General features: G+C 53.2%; 1 protein-coding gene across 3 annotated transcripts; it reads left to right on the top strand.

The window, feature by feature from the left end:
* Window positions 1-12,392: 12,392 nt before the first annotated feature.
* Window positions 12,393-19,617, top strand: ACP5 (acid phosphatase 5, tartrate resistant). 3 transcript variants are annotated; one of them, XM_043586635.1, is made up of 6 exons: window positions 12,393-12,504; window positions 17,285-17,372; window positions 17,604-17,864; window positions 18,074-18,201; window positions 18,348-18,693; window positions 19,081-19,617. In XM_043586635.1, exons 3-6 carry the CDS (start codon window positions 17,604-17,606, stop codon window positions 19,351-19,353), a joined length of 1,008 nt encoding a protein of 335 aa, XP_043442570.1. In that variant the 5' UTR covers window positions 12,393-12,504; window positions 17,285-17,372; the 3' UTR covers window positions 19,354-19,617. The 3 variants fall into 3 exon arrangements, with proteins under 3 accessions (XP_043442570.1, XP_043442568.1, XP_043442569.1); XM_043586633.1 differs by lacking the exon at window positions 12,393-12,504 and adding an exon at window positions 15,506-16,131; XM_043586634.1 differs by lacking the exon at window positions 12,393-12,504 and adding an exon at window positions 16,231-16,358.
* The last annotated feature ends 600 nt before the right edge of the window (window positions 19,618-20,217 follow it).

Genomic DNA, 20,217 nt, shown 5'->3' with positions numbered 1-20,217 from the left:
GAGAGAGAGAGAGAGAGAGGTGGGAGGGGCAGAGAGAGAAGGAAAGAGAGAGAATTCCAAGCAGGCTCCACACTGTCAGCATGGAGCCTGATGTGGGGCTCAAACTCACAAACTGTGAGATCATGACCTGAGCCAAAGTCAGACACCCAACCGACTAATCCACCCAGATGCCCTACTATAGCTTTATAGTATGTTTTGAAATGTCCTCCAGTTACCTTCTTCCTATTCCAGATCCTGTTTATCTCTGAAACCCAGTGACTCTCCTCACCTCTACTACTCTCCCCAGCTGGGATCCTGCTCTTCCGTCCTCCATAATTCCTCCCACTCTGGTCTCCTCTTCCCCCATTCCTCAGGATCTTGCTATTTCTCCTTCTGGATCTCCGTTCTTCCTCTCTCTGGAAACCCACTCTCTCCTCCAACATTATACCTCTTCACTCTCATTCCCATGATCCCTTTACCTCCTGCGCTTCCTGAGCTGGTCTCCATCCTTGGGCAGATGTCTGCCCTGGGTTTGGCTCCGTCTAGGTCTGTGAGGGTGCGACTCATGTCTTCAGAGTGTCCACCTGGGATGAACATGGCAAGCACTGGCCCCAGGGGCACAGGACTCACAAACACTTCTGAGCCCTTTGCCTCAACTCCTACCTCCTTCTCTCGTCTCTCATGGGGTATCCTGGGGCTAAGTTGGGGGGTAGCCCTGCGGGTTTAGGAGAAGGGACCTTTTAACCAGGGGAATAAAAGGGGCTAGAAAAATCAGATGAATCTTCTTCTCACAAAAGACAACACACATGTGAGTTTTTACTGAACGATTTTTTTGTTTTGGGGGCTTTGGGTTTTCTTAAATATTAAATATAATTTATTGTCAGATTGGTTTCCATACAACACCCAGTGCTCATCCCAACAGGCGCCCTCCTCAATGCCCATCACCCACTTTCCCCTCTCCCCCACCCCCCATCCACCCTCAGTTTGTTCTCAGTATTTAAGTCTCTTGTGGTTTGCCCCCCTCCCTCTCTGTTACTTTTTTTTCCTCTTCCCCTCCCCCCTGGTCTTGTTAAGTTTCTCAGGATCCACGTATGAGCGAAAACATATGGTAACTGTCTTTCTCTGCCTGACTTACTTCACTCAGCATAACACCCTCCCCTGAGCAATTTCTTTGTAACACAAACTTTCACCAGCACCTAATCCGTGCTCTGCCACCAAGGCAGGGGACTGTATCCTTCAAGGAGGCTGGGCGACCATGTTACTCACTAAACTACTGTCTCTCCGCTTTGGTCCCATCCTTCTAGGCCGTTTGGTGTGTTGATGGAACGGGGCCCCAGCAACCCCTGTTTCCGTTTTCCAGAGGCTCCCAGTCAGGCACTTAGAGAAGCTAGCACAAGTCCATCCACACGGCTTTCTCAGGACTCTAGGTTCCAGCCCCACAGGACACCCCTTCCAAGTTTATAAGCCTTCCTCATCTTCTTCCACTTGATCCCCCAGCCCAAGAGAGAAGCAAATGATTCCTGGAGTTGCTACTTCCTCTCTACCTTTGGGTTTTCTTTCTGTATTTCAGTTCTTCAGTAACAGGTCAATGATTGTTATACTCAGTTCTCCTTATTACTGTAACTTCTGACTGGAGGGCGGATGGTCTTTATATCATCTCGCCTCCAACTCACTAAAGTTTATGCCTTCCTTAGCAGCCCCAGGTGCCAGGGGGGTTTGAGCTCCGTAGACAGACCCTGCCTTTACCAAGCCAATCTCATGACAGGGGACTTTGATCCTTCGTGTTGGCCAAGACTGTCTCTCAGAAGCCTCTTCCCTCTCTATTGTAGCGTCTGCCTCTCCTGGCTCTTATACTCTGCCTCTCTTCCCTTTGGGCGGCATCAGTAGCTCGTGTCCCAATTTGGGGAGCCTGGCCTTGAACTGCAGGAACAGGGCAGACCTTCTTCACGAATTCGTGCGTGAGACTGTCCTAACCCGTTTGGCTGATGCGAGAAAGACTGGTGCCAGGCGCTCACGTCTCTAACTCAAATCTCGAGTGGCAAAGGCAGCAGGCACTGTTCCCCAAAGCTGCCTGGCACTCTGAAGACCCACAAATACCGGGGGCAAGCAATGAGGAGATTTACACATACCATAGACTGCCTAAATTCTGGAGGAGAGACCAGAGTGAGATTCTTTGAGATTTTAGGACATCTAAAAGCAGCTGGGTGGAAAGTGATGTCAGAGAAGACGGCGGAGTCAAAGGAGGCAGAAATCTTTTTTCTTTTCTTTTTTCCACCTGGACAATTATACTGACACAAGTTGTCTACAGTTAACTATTTTGAAACGATGGAGTCATTTTGAACTTGTGGCTTCCAGTTCCAGATTTTTTTTTTTTTTTTAACTTTCCAGGCTTCGAACTTGTGGCTGGTAGATTGCAGTTAATTGCGGTCAATTTCAGCCTCTAGTGCAGCAGGAGAGTGACAACCCATTGCTCACCACCACCCCCCCCCCCCCCCGGCAGACAGCTTTGGAGAAAGTGGCCTATATTCCACGTGTGTCTTGGGGGAACCAAGGGGGAGCCAAAGGACCTTGTCTTCTAATTACGTGGGTTCTGTGTTCTGATTGCTGCTTACTGCTTTTGATCACTGAAGTACAGACACTGAGGCTGACTGCCATTGTGAGAATCAAATTCCCAGAGTTACCACATTATAAGGTGCCATTTTCAGGCTTCAACAAAATACAAGGCAGACAAAGAAACAGGACACTATGGTCCATTCGTAGAAACAAAGTGAGCAAAAACCGTTCCTGAGGAAACTCACATGTTGTACTTACTAGAGAAACACTATAAAACAACTATCTTAAATATGCCCACAGAGTAAAAGGAAAACATGGGCAAAGATGGGGAAATGATGTATAAACAAAATGAGAATATCAGTAAAGAGAAATTACAGAGGCGCCTGAGTGGCTGAGTCGGTGAAGCGGCAGACTCTTGCTTTCAGCTCAGGTCATGATCTCAGTTCATGAGATCGAGCCCCACATCAGGTTCCATGTAGACAGTGCATGGAGCGTGCTTCTGATTCTCTCTCTCCCTCTCCCTCTGCCCCTTCCTCCTTGTACTCGCTGTTTGATTAAACAAAGGATTATAGGGGTGCCTGGGTGGCTCAGTCGGTTAAGCGTCTGACCTCAGCTCAGGTCATGATCTCGCAGTTCACGGGTTCAAGCTGTCAGCACAGAGCCTGGAGCCTGCTTTGGATTCTGTGCCTCCCTCTCTCTCTCTCTGCCTCTCCCCAGTAGAAAGCAAACAGAATGAAGAAAAGTGAACAGAGCCTAAGGGATCTGTTGGGCAACGCTAAGTAGACCTACACACATACCTGGGAGTCCCAGGAGAAAAGAGAGAGAAAGGCCAGAAAGAATCTTTGAAGAAATAATACCTGAAAACTTCCCAAATTTTGATCAAATAAATGACTTTCTGAATCCAGGAAGCTCAGCTAACCCCAAGTAGGTAGGATAAACTCAGAGACCCACAGCAAAGCACATTATATTGAAATTGTCAAAAGACAAAGAGAGAATCTGGAAGGCAGCAAAGGGAAAGTGACTTGTCACATACAAGGGGTCACAGTAAGATCACCCGCAGATTTCTCACTGGAAATCTTGGAGGCCAGAAGGTAGTGGGCTGTTCTATTTAAACTGAAAGGGAAAAAAAATTTTTTTTAAAAGACTGTCAATTGAGAATTCTATATCCAGTGACACTGCCCTTCAAAAAATGAGGTGGGTATCTGGGTGGCTCCGTCTGATTAAGTGTCAGACTCGATTTCGGCCCCAGTCATGATCTCACAGTTCCTGAGCTTGAGCCCCATGTAGGGTTCTGTCCTGACAGTGTGGGGCCTGCTTGGGATTCTTTCTCTCCCTCCCTCTCTCTGCCCCTCCCTCCCCTCAAAATAAATAAATAAACTTTAAAAAGAATCATATCTAAAATCATGCATCACATGATCACAGTGGAGATCATGGTGGATGTCTCACTAAAAAAAAAAAAAAGAGAGAGAGAAAGATAAAGAGATACCAGGGAGCCCTCTCTCTTTCTCTCTCTCTCTCTCTCTCTCTCTCTCTTTCTCTGTTCACCTCTACCCTGTGAGGACCCAGAAAGAAGGTGACCATTTGCAAGTCAGGAAGAACGCCCTCATCCAGAATTGAATCGGCTGACACCTTGATCTTGGACTTCCCAGCCTCCGAAGCTGTGAGACATAAATGTCTGCTGTTGAGGCCACCCAGCTTACGGTGTTCTGTTATCGCAGGCTGAGTGACTAAGCCAGAGGAATAGCAAAGAAGTTAACCCCTCACACCAGAGATGGGTCACGGAGGGCACAGAGTGTTGGGGTTAAGCCTGAGGTTTGGAGTCAGGAAGAATTACCTTCCTACCCAGGCTGGTGACCTCAGACAAGTCCCCTGAGCTCTCTGAACCTCAGCATGCCCTTTGGCAAAGTGGAGGTGATGAAGCCATTCTGAAGCCACCTTTAAACTGCATGAGACATGCTTTGGTATTATGTAAATAGAGGTAGCTGCTGTTATTATTTTTTTAATTTTTTAATGTTTATTTATTTCTGAGAGAGAGAGAGAGAGAGAGACAGAGCATGAGTGGGGAGGGGCAGAGAGAGAGGGAGACACAGAATCGGAAGCACACTCCAGGCTCCGAGCCGTCAGCACAGAGCCCGACGCGGGGCTCGAACCCACCAACCACGAGATCTTGACCTGAGCCGAAGCCGGACGCTCAACCGACTGAGCCACCCAGGCGCCCCAGGTAGCTGCTGTTATTACTGGTGTGGTTGGAAGTGTCGGGCTTCAAAGCCAATGGCCAAGAATTCTCGAGATGTCTTCGGTGCAAAATGGTGGCTTTATTAAAGCACGGGGACAGGACCCATGGGCAGAAAGAGCTGCCCTGGGATTGTGGAGTTGGGGGGGGGGGGGGGTAAAGGCAAAATGGGAGCCTCCTGAAGGACTTTCATGTGCTAAAGAGGACTCCTAAAATACTGGAGGCCTCAGTATCGTCCCATACCTATATCGTCCCCTGCCTATACTCTCTCTCTCTCAAAAAAAAAAAAAAAAAAGACAGTAGGAAGTTGCTGGAGAACAGTTATGCTCTGTATTTGCCTCAAGTATTTGTCAATGGGCTGCGGGTTATAAAGAAATTTAATTTCACCTGCCAGTTTCTTCTTGCCTTTGTTCCCCCACATCGCTGTGGAGGGGAGGGTGATGTTGGGGCTCCAGGAAACTGAGCCCATAGGTTTCTGGAGATTAGGCTATTGATAGGATTATCTTTTTCTTGTAATTTACCGAGACGTTTGCAAACTAATGGAGACTCCTGTCCTGCATGACTGTGATCTCTATCAGTTTACCATTTATTTTCTCCTTTCCTTTGTTCTTGGGCAGCCAGGAGTGCCTGAGGAATGTCACACAAATCCCACCTGGGGTGGGGGGGTCAGCTTGCCTAATGCTCCCTCTTCAGGACAGCAGTAGATGATCAGGAATTACAGGCCGGGACAGCCACCCGAGTGATGGGTGCCTGGCCCTGGGTGGTAGCCATGGAGGGTGTCACGGTGAGAGCAAGAGGGGAGTTAGGACAGGTATTAGGTGTGGGTTCCAACGGTGACCCCATGACCCAAGCTGAGAGGAGCAGTTAAGGCAAGTGAGAGCGGGGAATGTTTCAGGAGTTCAGCTTTGACCTTGCTTTGCACACGCCGTTCCCTCTGCCTAGGATGTCCTTGCTTCTTGTGCCTTCCTGAAAACTCCCCTTGGGTCTTGAAGACGCTGCCATAGGCACCTCGTCTGAGAGTCTCTCCGGAGCAGATGACAGTGTGCAATTTCCCAAGAAGCCTACAGTCCCTCAGGTTATTCTGAAAGCATCTGAAACCCCGGGTATCTCATTCGGAGTTTCTCTGCAGCAGTCCTAGGACGGGTCCATCGCAGGACGCTCCAGGCGGGGCACAGGGGGGCAGGGGTGGGGGGCGGGATGAAGCCTTGACTCACCAAAACGGAAACGCTGTCGGCAGGACGAGGCTGCAGTTCAGGCTATGACCACGCGGGGGCAGCAGCACACAGATCAAGGGTCTGAGAGAGGCACCTCGGCGTTTAGGTCCCTGCCGGGTGTCCCCTGAGCTCCCCGGGCTGAAACCTCTGCGCGCGCGTGCACACACACACACACACACACACACACACACACACACACCTTTTGTGTTTTTTTTTTTAATGGGTAAAGGGGAAACCCCTACGACCCAGTTTATCCCACCCGCTAGCCATACCCCAAATCCAAGCTAGAAATTATGCAAAACCTAAATTAGATCAGCCCCCCTGCTCAGAATTCTCCCCGGCACCCACCTCACTGTGGATAAAGCCCCCATCCTTGCAGCCCCCAAGGCGCAGACTGTCTGTCCACCCCCCCACCCCCTTCACCTCTCAGTCTTCATCTCCTCCCACTTAACCCCTCACTCGCTCTAGTCCAGCCACACTGGCTTATCGGTTCCTCAAAGCAAACAAATTCAGGGCAGTGTCTGGGTTTGGGACAGCTTTGATGCCTAGAAAAAAACCATCATTGTGATTACTTTGTATATCTATAGTTTCTTTCTTTCTTTATTTGATGTTTATTTATTTTTGAGAGAGCAAGAGACGGCATGAGCGGGGGAGGGGGAGAGAGAGAGGGAGAGGGAGGCCCAGAATCCGAAACAGGCTCCAGGCTCTGAGCTGTCAGCACAGAGCCCCACGCGGGGCTCGAACTCACCCACCGCAAGATCATGACCTGAGCCGAAGTCAGATACTTACTTAACCGACTGAGCCACCCACGAGCCCCGTAGTCCATTTAAATTATACTTTTAGAGGGGCGCCTGGGTGGCTCAGTCAGTTGAGCATCTGACTTCGGCTCAGGTCATGATCTCGCAGTCGGTGAGTTCGAGCCCCACGTCGGGCTCTGTGCTGACAGCTCAGAGCCTGGAGCCTGTTTCAGATTCTGTGTCTCCCTCTCTTTCTGACCCTGCCCCGTTCATGCTGTCTCTCCCTGTCTCAAAAATAAATAAATGTTTAAAAAAATAAATAAATTATACTTTTAGAAACAGTTTCCCTGAAGCCTTTGGTTCAAATTACAGCGATTATGTTACTTATACACCTGGGTAAGTGGACCACCACCTGCAAAGAGGCCACTGGATAGGCCTTTGGATCCGTTTTGAAATATGATGGGTTCAGGTACCTGGGTGGCTCAGTCAATTGAGTATCCGACTCTTGATTTTATTAAGATCCCAGGGTTGTGGGATCGAGTCCTGTGTCAGACTCCGCTGAACATGGAGCCTGCTTAAGAAAGAATCTCTCTCCCTCTCCCTCTGCTCCTCCCTGATCTCTCTTAAAAAAAAAAAAAAAAGGTAGTAGGTTGAAATCGCTTAAATATTATAGATGGCAGGGGCGCCTGGGTGTCTCAGTCAGTTAAGCGTCCGACTTCGGCTCAGGTCATGATCTCACAGTTCGTGGGTTCGAGCCCCACGTTGGGCTCTGTGCTGACAGCTCAGAGCCCGGGGCCTGCTTCGGATTCTGTGTCTCCCTCTCTCTCTGCCCCTCCCCTGCTCATGCTCTGTCTCTCTCTGTCTCTCAATAAATAAATGTTTTAAAAAAAATTTTTTTAAGTCTCTTCTGTTTTGTCCCCCTCCCTGTTTTTATATCGTTTTTGCTTCCCTTCCCTTATGTTCGTCTGTTTTGTATCTTAAAGTCCTCATGAGTGAAGTCATACGATATTTGTCTTTCTCTGACTAATTTCACTTAGCATAATACCCTCCGGTTCCATCCATGTAGTTGCGAATGGCAAGACTTCATTCTTTTTGATTGCCGAGTAATACTCCATTGTGTATATATATAGAAACCACATCTTCTTTATCCTTTCATCCACCGATGGCCATTTGGGCTCTTGCCACACTTTGGCTATTGTCGACAACGCTGCTATCGACATGGGGGTGCAACTATTTAGGGACTTTCTGAATCGAAATTATGGGAGTTGGGGGGAACGGTTCAACTTCATCCCTGTTTTTTTCTTTCATAAAAGGAAAATGTATGTCTGAAGCAATTATGACCAGATGTTGACTTTGCTTCTTCATGTGGAGGTACAGGGGTGTGGGGGGGGGGGTGACCTTCTGTGCTTTTCTGCGTGTCAGCTTTTAATTTTAGTAAAAATACAAGTAACATAAAATGTGCCATCTTTACCATTTTTTTTTAAATTTTTATTTCGAGAGAGAGAGGCGCACACGCAAGCAGGGGAGGGGCAGAGAGAGAGGGAGAAACCCCAGCAGGGTCCTTGCTGTTAGCGCAGAGCCAGACTCCCATGAACCGTGAGATCGCGACCTGAGCCGAAACCAAGAGTCGGACGCTTAACTGAGCCACCCAGGTGCCCCCATCTTTACCTTTTTAAGTGCACAGTTCAGTGGCATTAACTACATTTCACGTTGTCGTGCCAACATCACCCCCTCTGTCCTTCGGGACTTTTTTCATCTTGCAGAACTGAGACGCTGTCCCTATGAAACATTAACTCCCCCTCCCCCTCCCCCAGCCCCAGGCACCCACCCTTCTACTTTAGGTCTGTACGGATTTGGCCACCCTAGGAACCTCCTGTAAGTGGAATCATACAGACCTTTTGTAACTGGCTTATTTCACTCAGCGTAACGTCCTCAGGGTTCATCCGTGTTGTAGCAGGTGCAGGAATCGTGTCTGTGTTTTTCAAATTCAATTTAAATTACAAATGCAAAAACATGGCTCAGTCCGGTGGGCATCCGACTCTTTGGTCTCGGCTTGGGTCATGATCTCGGTTTAACGGGTTTGAGCCCCGCTTCCGGCTCTGTGCTGTCGGCTCCGAACCTGCTTGGGGTTCTTTCTCTCCCTTTCTCTCTGCCCCTCCCCGCACTCACGCACGCGCTCTCTCTCAAAAATAAACACTTAAAAAAATACAAAAGCAAGTGCACATGATTAAAACAGATGAGCCCTTTTGCAGAGCATGTAATGAATGGCAAACACCTGCGGAATCCTCGCTTTCTCTCTCTGGTCATTTCCACCGACCATTCTGAACGGGAAGGCTCCCTCTATCCACCCATAGGTGAATGGAGCCCCCACCTGCTGATTTTCTAAGGCGGTGGACCAGGATTTAGCTCACAGCCTCCTTCTCTCTCCACATGTCTCCCCACACCCATGCAGATCCCACATCGACAGGCGCTGGCCATCTTTGAAATTTTTCAGGAACACGTTTACTCTGTTATTTCTTCTTCCCCAAACTCTGTTTCCTTTGTTGCAGCTGGGTAATGTTAAAAGTGAGTGTTTCCACGGCACCTCCTGGGGCCCAGGCCCTCCCCGATGTCTCTACATAGATCAATTCGTTTCATAGCCGCAACAATGACATCTGACCTCAGGTGGGTACCCTTCCTAGTCCCATTTCAGAGACGAGAAGCCGAGGCCCAGAAAGGTTAAGTCACTTGCTCCAGGTCACAGACAAAGGCTCGGCAAGCGGCGAAGCCCTAGCTGCCTCTGGTTATTCTGAAGTGTTTGCTTTGACTCTCACTGGGGGTGAATAAGCTATTCCTTTAATGGCTCTAGCCGAGGTTTACGAGACACGCCGGGCAAGGTACACTTGGGATTTGTCCACATCATTGTATGTAAATTTCACATAGAAGAAAAGAACGGTCAACAAACATTGAACTCCAGTTCATAGAATAAGCTTGGGGAGGGAAGAGTGCCGGTGTCCGTGACGTATTAAAATGAGTAAAACGTAAGATGGCCGGGCGGGCAGGGATCAGAGCAAATACATTCAAATGTTAATTACCGTATCTAGGAGCGTGAGTGTTAATTACCGTATCTAGGAGCGTGAGGGCATTCGCCGTGCGATTGCACAATCCTTTGAACGGGGCTGTACGTTGGAAATATTTCAGAACAAAATGCGGGGACCTCTGTCCTGAGCTGCCCACAGGAAAACATCTCTTCTCTCACCCAGACGGGCAAGAGGCCCCCTCAGACTCAGTACGTGCACACTGGGATTTGCCTACTTCCTCAAACACCGATCCTGACCCTCAGTCTGTCTCTTCCTCGGGGTGCTTCTCACTCCCTGGGCTCAAGAGCTAAGGAGTTGCCAGAGATTTCTCCTCGTCACCACTGGGACCCAAGATTTAGCTTAGGGTGACCAACTGTCCTCCCGTTCTCACCCAAGACTGAGGGTTCTCGGGCGGTGGGGCCTTTGGGGCTAAAGTCAGGGAAGTCCCAGCCAAATTGAGATGAGAGGTTGGTCCCCCAACTGATCATTTCTGCCTCTTGAACACGTTCAGTTTATCCAAATTGCCACTGCCCTAGTCTATGCCAATAACACACATAATAGCGACGACAATAAACTCTGGTAACTGCTTGTAGCTAGTCCTCGTTAGGTACAAGGTACCGTCCCGCACATTCCATCCGCGGCGGGTCTTTTGATCGACACAACACCCTGTGTTGAACAACTGTAACACCATCTGTGTTAAAGATGAAGAAATAAGACACAGAGAGGTAAAGTCTTTAGCCCCCAGTCACACAGCTAAATAACAGCCGACATGCTGGCATCTGAACCCGGGCAGATGGCCACAGAGCCCCCGGGCTCGACCACCTTTGAACAGCCATCCTGGAGCACCGATGCCAAGATGCCAGCCCCCTCGCTCTGGGCTCACCCTCGATCAACAACCACCTGTGCTCTCATCAGAATGATTATTCAGGTGACCATGGTTTTCCTGGCCACAGACACGTCACCAGCTTACAGTTTGTAAAGACAAACTCAATACAGAAACGAATAAAGTAGAAAGTAATAATTTCCCATAGCAATCCCCTCTAGGGATACCTTTTTTTTTTTTTAAGCTTACTTACTTATTTTGAGAGAGAGAGAATGAGCAGAAGAGGGGGCAGGTTGGGGGGGACAGAGGATCCGAAGCGGGCTCTGAGCCAATAGCAGAGAGCCCAATGCGGGGCTCAGACTCACGCACCATGAGATAATGACCTGAGCTGAAGTCAGACGCTCAACCGACTGAGCCACCCGGGCATCCCGGGGTGCCATTTTTTTTTTAATTTTTTTAACGTTTTATTTATTGTTGAGACAGAGAGAGACAGAGCATGAACGGGGGAGGGGCAGAGAGAGAGGGAGACACAGAATCGGAAGCAGGCACCAGGCTCCGAGCCATCAGCCCAGAGCCCGACGCGGGGCTCGAACTCACGGACCGAGAGATCGTGACCTGAGCCGAAGTCGGACGTCGGGGTGCCATTTTTAATTGGGTTCCTGTTGGCATCAGAATCTCTTCTTGGGGTACAGCCACCAGCACTTGTAGTTCTGATTCATGATATAGTGTGACAGATGGATGGGTAGATAGATAAAGTCGAGATAGAGAAATAGACAAATGGATGCATAGACTGCTAAATTAGACATGAATTGATATAAACCAATAGATGATACACACACAGATCTGTCTTTGTCTTGCTTGTTTCCAGACTGATCTTGTAAAAACGCAGCTCAGGACCCATCCTCCAAACCTGTCACCTCCGGAGCAGGTCCACACTCCATGGCTCCAGGATCTTGTTCCTGTGTCCCCTTTACCCATGGCGGTCTGGTGCACACCTCCCTTCGCTGACCTGCTCTTGTCAGAAGGAATGCTAACACTGTGCCCCCATCCGCCCCCACCGAATGTCCCGTTGTCCATTCAGATCTGCTTTCATGGGAACGCCCAGTGGGGAGGTGGGGAGGGGTGGTTGGCAACAGTAGAGATTAGGGGAGTGGGTGATGGGGCTGCTAACCGAGCCAAGAGGTCAGGATAGTCTGAGGAGGCGGCATTTGAGCCAAGTGCTCAATAACAAGATGAGGGAGAGTGGCCCGGTGGAGGGAAAGGCAAGTGCAAAGGCCCTGTGGTGGGAATTAGTTGTCCTTAGAGTCACTTGAGCACTACCTAGACAGGAGCGGGATGCAGAATGTAATCAGGGGTCAATGAAATATCTCCAAGAGTTGTGTGCCGGGTGGATTATAAACAACAACAAGGTTAGACCTGAAGCCAGCTGTAAGAGATCTGGTGGAACCCACTAGAGAGATGAGGCCAGGAGAGCAGGGGGGGAGGCTGCGCGCAGACAGGAGGGAAGGGTGTGTCCGAAAAGGGCATTCCTTCATTCCACCATTCCCCAAATAATTCCCCGGAAACAGCCCTTGTGTGTTCCAGATTCCAGATGCCAGAGACGTAGCTGTGATCAAGACCAAGGAAGTTCTTGTCCCCGAAGAGCTCGTTCTGGGAGGGAGACAGACAGAAAACAAGATAAACAGGTGTGTGGTGTGTCAGGCAGGCAGAGTGATAAGGGCTAGGGAGGGTGCGGAGGGTGAGAGGAGTCAGGTGGGGGCAGGGTGCGTTTTAGTGAAGTTACAGGAACTTGAACATGACGGGGGGAGCCCCCACCCGGCATATCTGGGGAAGGAAGAGCCTTGTAGCAGGCGGGATGGCCAGAGCCAAGGCCCTGAGGTCGGAGTGAGCTTCTGTTCCAGGAAGGGTGAGAGGCCGCAGGAGTGTGGCTGCAAGGAGAGAGGGGAAGGGGTGGGGGGGGCAGGGCTTCCAGAAGTCAAAGGAGGAACTCAACCATGGGATTGACGTTGGTGTTGGGAAGCAAGGTGGGAGTGAGCCGAGTCCCCATCCACCGCCACAGAAAATCTGCAGAACAGGGCTCGGCCGGGCCAGTGGAAGGATAAAAGCTCATTGAGAGCACAGGAGGTGACCAGAGACATAAAGCCAGGAACGCGTGAGGTCTCATTACATGCTCAGCACAAAGCCTGGTTTATTTTGTGTAATTTTTTAAAGTTTATTCATTCATTATTTATTTTAAACTTTTTTTTATCTTTATTTATTCCTGAGAGAGAGAGAGAGAGAGAGAGAGAGAGGGCATGAGCAGGGGAGGGGCAGAGAGAGAGGGAGCCACAGAATCCCAAGCAGGCTCCGGGCTCTGAGCTGTCAGCACAGAGCCCCGACGCGGGGCTTGAACCCACGAACAGCGAGACCATGACCTGATACGAAGTCGGACGCTCAACTGACTGAGCCACCCAGGCGCCCCAATTGATTTATTTTTGAGAGAGAGAGAGAGCGGGAGCGTGTGCATGGGAGCGGGGGAGGGGCAGGGGCGGGGGAGAGAATCCCAAGCAGGCTCCAGGCTGTCAGCGCAGACCCCGACGCAGGCCTCGATCTCGCGAACGATCTCACCAACTGTGAGATCACGACCTGAGCTGAAACCAAGAGTCGGACGCTTAACCGCCTGAGCCACCCGGGCGCCCCTGAGTCTGGTTTAGTTCATCGTGTGCCCAAGCTTTTGCCTTGTTCTCATTTAAAAAATATATAGGAAATGTTAACATTTGAAAAAGCTATAGAATGGTAAAAGTCTCACTAGTATCTCATTTTTCTGAAGACAAACGTGGGCATAGAAAAATTGACAGAAAAAAAATTAATGGGTAGTAACTCTCTGGGCAAGGGTGTCACTGGCGAGTGTCATACTTTCTTTCTATTGTTCAGTATTTTGTTACTTTTTTATAAAGACCACGTGTTACAAACAGATAGTAACGATAATTTTGTGTGGTCTCACACTAAATACATAAACGGAGGCGCCGGGGTGGCTCAGTCGGTTGAGCATCCTACTTTGGCTCAGGTCATGATCTCCCGGTGCCTGAGTTCAAGCCCCACATCGGGCTCTGTGTTGACAATGCTCTGCCCCTCCCCCACTGCACTCATCTCTCTCTCTCTCTCTCTCTCTCTCTCAAAATAAATAAACTTAAAAAAAAATACACACACACAGAAAGCAGAGAAGATAGCTCCTAAAACCCCTGTGCCCTCCACATAAAGAAACAAACGTTGGGGCGCCTGGGTGGCTCAGTCGGTTAAGTGACAGACTCTTGGTTTCGGTTCATGTCATGATCTCACAGTTCGTGAGTTCGAATCCTGAGATCTGTCTCAGGATCTGTCTCTCCCTCTCTCTCAAAATAAATAAATTAACTTAAAAAAAAAAAAAAGCAAATGTTAACACTTAGTCCTAAATGCTTTGGGTAATTCCCCCCCCCTTTTTTGGTAAAAGAAAACAGTAGGGATAAAATAGAACCTACCTCCCCAATCCCCCTCGTCCCCAGCCCCAACTGCATTGTCTTGTGGTCTCCCCAGAAAACACCCATTGCCCTGAATCTGGAGTGAGGTCTTTGTTTCCTGAATTTACTTTTTTTTTTTTTTTAATTTTTAATATTTATTTACTTTTGAGAGCCGGGAGGAGCAGAGAGAGAGGGAGACACAGAATCCAAAGCAGGTTCCAGGCTCCAGGCTCTGAGCTGTCAGCACAGAGCCCAATGGGGGGCTGAACTCACAAACCACGAGATCATGACCTGAGCCGAAGTTGGATGCTTAACTGACTGAGCCACCTTGGTGCTCCTATTAACAAGACTTCTCAAACAAAAATCCAAACAGTACATGGAATATAAAATGGAAAGAGAACACCCCACCCCACCCCCAAAGAAAGGAAAGCAATTAACAAACAGCTAGAGTATGAATTTCCCTAGCATGTCAGCCCCAACAGGGCAGGAATTCCGGTCTGTCCTGTTCACTGCTGCTGAGTCAGCCAGTCCTGGGCATTACAGTGGGTGTTCAATGCCCGTTCAATCAAACTTTACCTTCCTTGGATTATGCCCATTTTCATTTTTTAAAAAAATGTTTTTAATGTTTCTTTTTGAGAGAGAGAGCGCAAGCAGGGGAGGGGCAGAGAGAGAGGGAGACACAGAATCTGAAGCAGGCTCCGGACTCTGAGCCATCAGCACAGAACCTGATGCAGGGCTCCAACTCACAAACAGTGCGATCATGTCAGACGCGTAACCGACTGAGCCACCCAGGCGCCCCTGATCATGCCCATTTTCTTTTTTTTTTTTAAATTTTTTTTAACGTTTATTTATTTTTGAGACAGAGAGAGAGACAGAGCATGAACGGGGGAGGGCCAGAGAGAGAGGGAGACACAGAATCGGAAGCAGGCTCCAGGCTCCGAGCCGTCAGCCCAGAGCCCGACGCGGGGCTTGAACTCACAGACCGCGAGATCGTGACCTGAGTTGAAGTCGGACGCTTAACCGACCGAGCCACCCAGGTGCCCCATGATCATGCCCATTTTCAAAGCACACTTTTTTACGTGAGCCTGGACCATGTGGTTAAAATGATGTCTGTCAGGTGTCTCCGCGGTAAGGTTCCTGTCTTTTGCTTTGCCACACTTTATTCTTTGAAGGAAAGTCACTACCTCTTCTGAGTACAACCCACATGGAAAAGGAGGCGGGAAGGGTTGAGTTCTAGCTGCAGGACCGAGCATTTCAACTTACCCTATTTGGAATTAATCTTTAAGGGAAGATTTGACTTTACCGCCCTCACGCCCATTTGATTTATTTTGAAAAAGAGAGCGGGGAAGGGGGGCAGAGAGAGAGAGAGAGAGAGAGAGAGAGGGAGAGAGAGGGCATCTTAAGCAGGCCCCCACGCTCAGCGTGGAGCCCAAGCGGGGCTCCACGGAAGGACCCTGGGATCCTGACCTGGGTGGAAATCAAGAGCGGGATGCTTAACCCAGTGAGCCACCCCGGGGCCCCTGCCCTCCTCGCGCCCATTTTAAAGACCAGGAAGCTGAGGCTGAAGACGACAAACTTCCTCACTTAGAGGGTGGCCCAGCCCAGGGTGAGGCCCGACCCAGTGATCGAGGGCCGTGGGCGCCCCAGGTGGGGAGGAAGGGGGCGACTCGGCCCGCGCGGCGGGGAGGCAGAGGGAGGAACTTCGGTCTCTGAGCCCCGGCCCCGTCCCCGACCCGGGCTGTAGCCCAATCGGCAGGCCTGGGCCGTCCCCCGGGGTGCTCTAACCCATTTTACAGACGTGCTGCCTGCGCCCCGGAGGAGGCGTGGCGGCGCTCGGTGGCCCAGCAGGATTCCGGGGGCGGCGGGCCAGGCCCGGGAGGACACCCGAGCCCAGGAGGCCGAGGCGCCCGCCCTCCCCGCCGGGGATCACCTGGGCCGGCCCGGGGCCCGCGGGCCGGGCGGAGAGGGCCGCCGCCTCCTCAAAGCCCGGCAGCCCGCGAGCGCCCCGCACTCCAGCCGTCTGGGCCCCGCGACGCCGCCTGCCCCGCTGCCGGCAGGTGAGACCGGCCGTGACCTCCGCCGCGGCCCCGCGGGAGGGGGCTCCGCCTGCCCCGGTGACCCACTTCCTGTTTGTCCGAACTGCGGGGGCGGGAGGCACAACCGGCTAGCCCGCACTGGGTGACCGGGGGGAGGTCACCTCACCTCGCTGAGCAGGTGACCTCCGCGCTGGATGAGCCCCCCCCCCCCCCCAGTGCGCCCTCGCAACTGACTGGAGGGACCCGTCGTGAGTGCGCAGGGGACGAATCAGGGCGGGTGGAGGAAGGGAGGTGAGAGGCAGGTCAGACGGGCCCCAAGGGCAGGGGTCCCACTGGCCAAGAGCCTGCCTACTCTCAGGGGCAGCTGCCACGGGGGGTGGGGGGGGGGGGGGCTGCGGGCAGCCGCTGAGGGTGTGAGGGTCAAAAATCAGTGGTCACAAGGTGTGTCACCAGCTGCCTCCCCGCCTGGGTTCCTCCTGTGGGGAATGGGGGTGGGGAGGAGGGGAAGGTGTGGGCAGGACTTCCTGGAAAAGGGAGACCCTGGCGTTTGGGGGAGGGAGGTGACCCTGGGACTCAAACCCATAGGTTGTCAAACACACATCACCCACCAGGCACACAACTCACGTGAGACACGCAACCCAAACACACGCAACCTGACTCAGGCCCAGAACGGGGACACAGATGGGCGTCCCACGAAGTTCCACTTTAGAGCCCAGGCGAATGTCACAGACACGCCACCCGGGCCTTGCAGGCTCAGTGCGCACATCTACAGGGACAAAGGACTCCCAGGCACACAGCAGACATGTGACCCAGGCAGGCACGCTTGGCTACACACAGCAAACAGCTCAGACACACCCGTGCACAGGCAGCAAGCGCGTCCCCGGAGCACATGGACGCACAGGAGGTGTCGGGCTGGGGCGCACACATTCAGCCCCAGACCCAGCTCACGCACCTCACCAGGTGCCCCGGGGCCCACGACACAAGCGAGCTCGTGTGGGCACGCTTAGAGGCCGTGAGGGCAGGCGCGGCTGCACGTGGGCCAGCCCCCGACCCCGAATCCCGTGTCCAGCACTGGGGAACTCCAAAGCTCACATGACCCAAGGGGAGGGCTTCTGGAACAGTCTGCGGAGAAACTGCATCATCCTCACTAATGATCCATTTCCGTCCGCCCCAGGGAATAAAGGCTCAGTGACCGCCAGTTCTGCCCAGGAGCTCACCTGCCTCTCTGAGCCCCCGGCTGACTGGCTTGTGCCTCCCCCAGGGTGAGTGCGGGGTGTGGGACGAGGGAGGCCGGCATGGGCCCGCACGGCCACCCTTCCCCGGCCCAGGCCGGGCCCCGCCTACCCTCTGACCCTCCCAGCCCTGCTGCCCTGAGGCCCTGGGAACTAGGGCCCCACCCAAGGCTTTCCCCGGGGCCAGCCCTGCAGGGGTCTCCCGGGCCTGCTGCCCAGGCCTCAGCCCCCGGCCCTCAGGCTCCGTCTCTCCCCTCCCAGATGGACACACAGACTATACTGCTCATCTTGCAAGCCTCACTGGTGCTCCCCCTGGCTGACGGGGCCAACCCAGTCCTGCGCTTTGTGGCTGTGGGTGACTGGGGAGGAGTCCCCAATGCCCCGTTCTACACAGCCCGGGAAATGGCCAATGCCAAGGAGATTGCCAGGACCGTGCAGATCCTAGGCACAGACTTCATCCTGTCCCTGGGGGACAATTTCTACTTCACTGGCGTGCAGGACGCCAACGACAAGAGGTTTCGGGTGTGTGACCCCGGAGTGGGGGTGGGGGGCCATACATGGAAAAGCCTCTGGGCCTTTGGGACTCTGGGGAGGGCAGAGGGAAGCTGACGCTTGCGCGCACCTGGGGCGCTCCGTGTCTCCCTTGGCCTCGGCCCCTCACTTGGTGGGAGCCTCGGGGTAGCTGCTTGACCCTGGGGGCGGGGGTGGGGCGTCCCTTCTGTGTGCCACAGGAGACCTTCGAGGATGTGTTCTCGGCCTCTTCCCTCCGCAACGTGCCCTGGTACGTGCTGGCTGGCAACCACGACCACCTGGGGAACATCTCCGCGCAGATCGCCTACTCCAGGATCTCTCAGCGCTGGTGAGCCGGCCCCCAGCCGTGCCGCACCCCCCCCCCTGCCCCCCGCCTCGCCCAGGGGGACCGAGAGCCGAGAGCCCACCCCAGGGCTCGAACCCGGGCCTCGTCTGCTCAAGAGGTGGCGCCCTGTGCCTCTGTCTCCTCCGCAGGAACTTCCCCAGCCCTTACTACCGGCTGCGCTTCAAAGTCCCACGGTCCAATGTGTCTGTGGCCATCTTCATGCTGGACACGGTGACGCTGTGCGGCAACTCGGACGACTTCCTCAGCCAGCAGCCCGAGAGGCCCCGCGACGTGGCGCTGGCCCGCACGCAGCTGTCCTGGCTCAAGAAGCAGCTGGCGGCGGCCAAGGAGGACTACGTGCTGGTGGCCGGCCACTACCCCGTGTGGTCCATCGCCGAGCACGGGCCCACCCGCTGCCTGGTCAAGCAGCTGATGCCGCTGCTGGCTACATACAAGGTCACCGCCTACCTGTGCGGCCATGACCACAACCTGCAGGTGAGGGGTCTGCGGGGGAGGTGAGGAAGGGGCCCCCAGCCCAGCCTGTGGGCCACACGGCGCACCGGGATCGGCCTGCCGCCCGGCGGTCTCCCGAATGTCCCTCAAGCTGTACGCTGTTTAACCAGGAAAAGAGCCCAAAGTTTCCCGAAAGCCGTCATACCAGCTGCTAGTTGCTCATTCGCTTCTCTAGCTGTGAAGCAGGATCAGTCCATTGCTACAGGGGAGGAAACTGAGGCCCAGAGGGTTTCTGCTCCTCGCCCGAGGTGACGCTGTGGTCGGGGACAGACCCGACCCTGGATTCGAGACGGGGGGGCACAAAGCCCGCGGTCAGCCTCATCGAGGGGCTGGGGCCGCTGACCCTGACCCTGCGCCCTCCGTGCACAGTACCTCCAGGACGAGAACGGCGTGGGCTACGTGCTGAGCGGGGCCGGAAACTTCATGGACCCCTCGAGGAAGCATATGCGCAAGGTCCCCAACGGCTACCTGCGCTTCCACTATGGGGCCGAGGACTCGCTGGGGGGCTTTGCCTATGTGGAGATCAGCCCCAAAGAGATGAGCGTCACTTACATCGAAGCCTCGGGCAAGTCCCTCTTCAAGACCAGACTGCCGAGGCGAGCCAGGCCCGAGCACCCACGCGTGCGCCACTCTAGGGCCTGAGGCAGGGGGGCCTCCCTGCCGGCGGGTGGCTGGGCCCCGCTGGGCCGCGTGCCCGTGGGCAGGCTTCCTCACGGGCCCGTGGAGCTGCGGCGGAGCAGAAGGAGAACCACAGACGAGGAGCGGTGGCGCCAGGTGGCCCTTGTGGCAAGGATGCCCGCGTCTGTGAAAGCAACGTGGGCACGTGGACCAGCCGGCGTGCCGTGCCCCGTGGCCGAGCTTGTCCAACCTGAGTTCCAGGCGGTGGGGGGGGGGGGGGGGCGGGGGCAGGGAGGGAAAGCTTTCTCCTGAACCAAGCACCTGTCACTGCCGAATATTCAATAAAAAAAATAGTTGCAGAGGCTGCACGCGTGCCACGGGTGTCTCTCCCCTCCCCTCGCTGGCGTGTTACATCACCCGTGGGTCTGAGAGTGTCGGGGCCGTGCTGCCCCTTCGTCGCTCAGCGGGCCTCACGCGTGGAGGCAATTTGAAGTACAGACCGAACCGAAAGGGGGCGCCCGGGTGGCTCAGTCGGTTGAGCATCCAGACTTTTGATTTCGGCTCAGGTCACGATCTCACGGTTCGTGGGTTCGAGCCCCGCATCAGGCTCAGCACTGGCAGCGCGGAACCTGCTTAGAATTCTCTTTCCCTTCCCCTGCTTGCTCACTCTCTCTCTCTCTCCAAATAAGTAAATAAATAAACAAACAGACCAAACCAAAAGGGTTAGCAGACGAATCAAGGCTTCCTCTCTGTGCCCACCTCCCCAGGCGCCCCCCCCCATCACTGTTTCTTTCCTGCCAAAATGGATGCCTCTGTAATAAAAACATCCCCTTTTTTTCTTTTACACGAAACAACACGATACACACAGTTCTGCGCACGCTCTTTCTG

This window comes from Prionailurus bengalensis, chromosome A2, assembly GCF_016509475.1.
Source record: "Prionailurus bengalensis isolate Pbe53 chromosome A2, Fcat_Pben_1.1_paternal_pri, whole genome shotgun sequence".
NCBI classification, from domain to species: Eukaryota; Metazoa; Chordata; class Mammalia; order Carnivora; family Felidae; genus Prionailurus; species Prionailurus bengalensis.
This window is presented reverse-complemented; position numbering and strand designations above follow the sequence as displayed.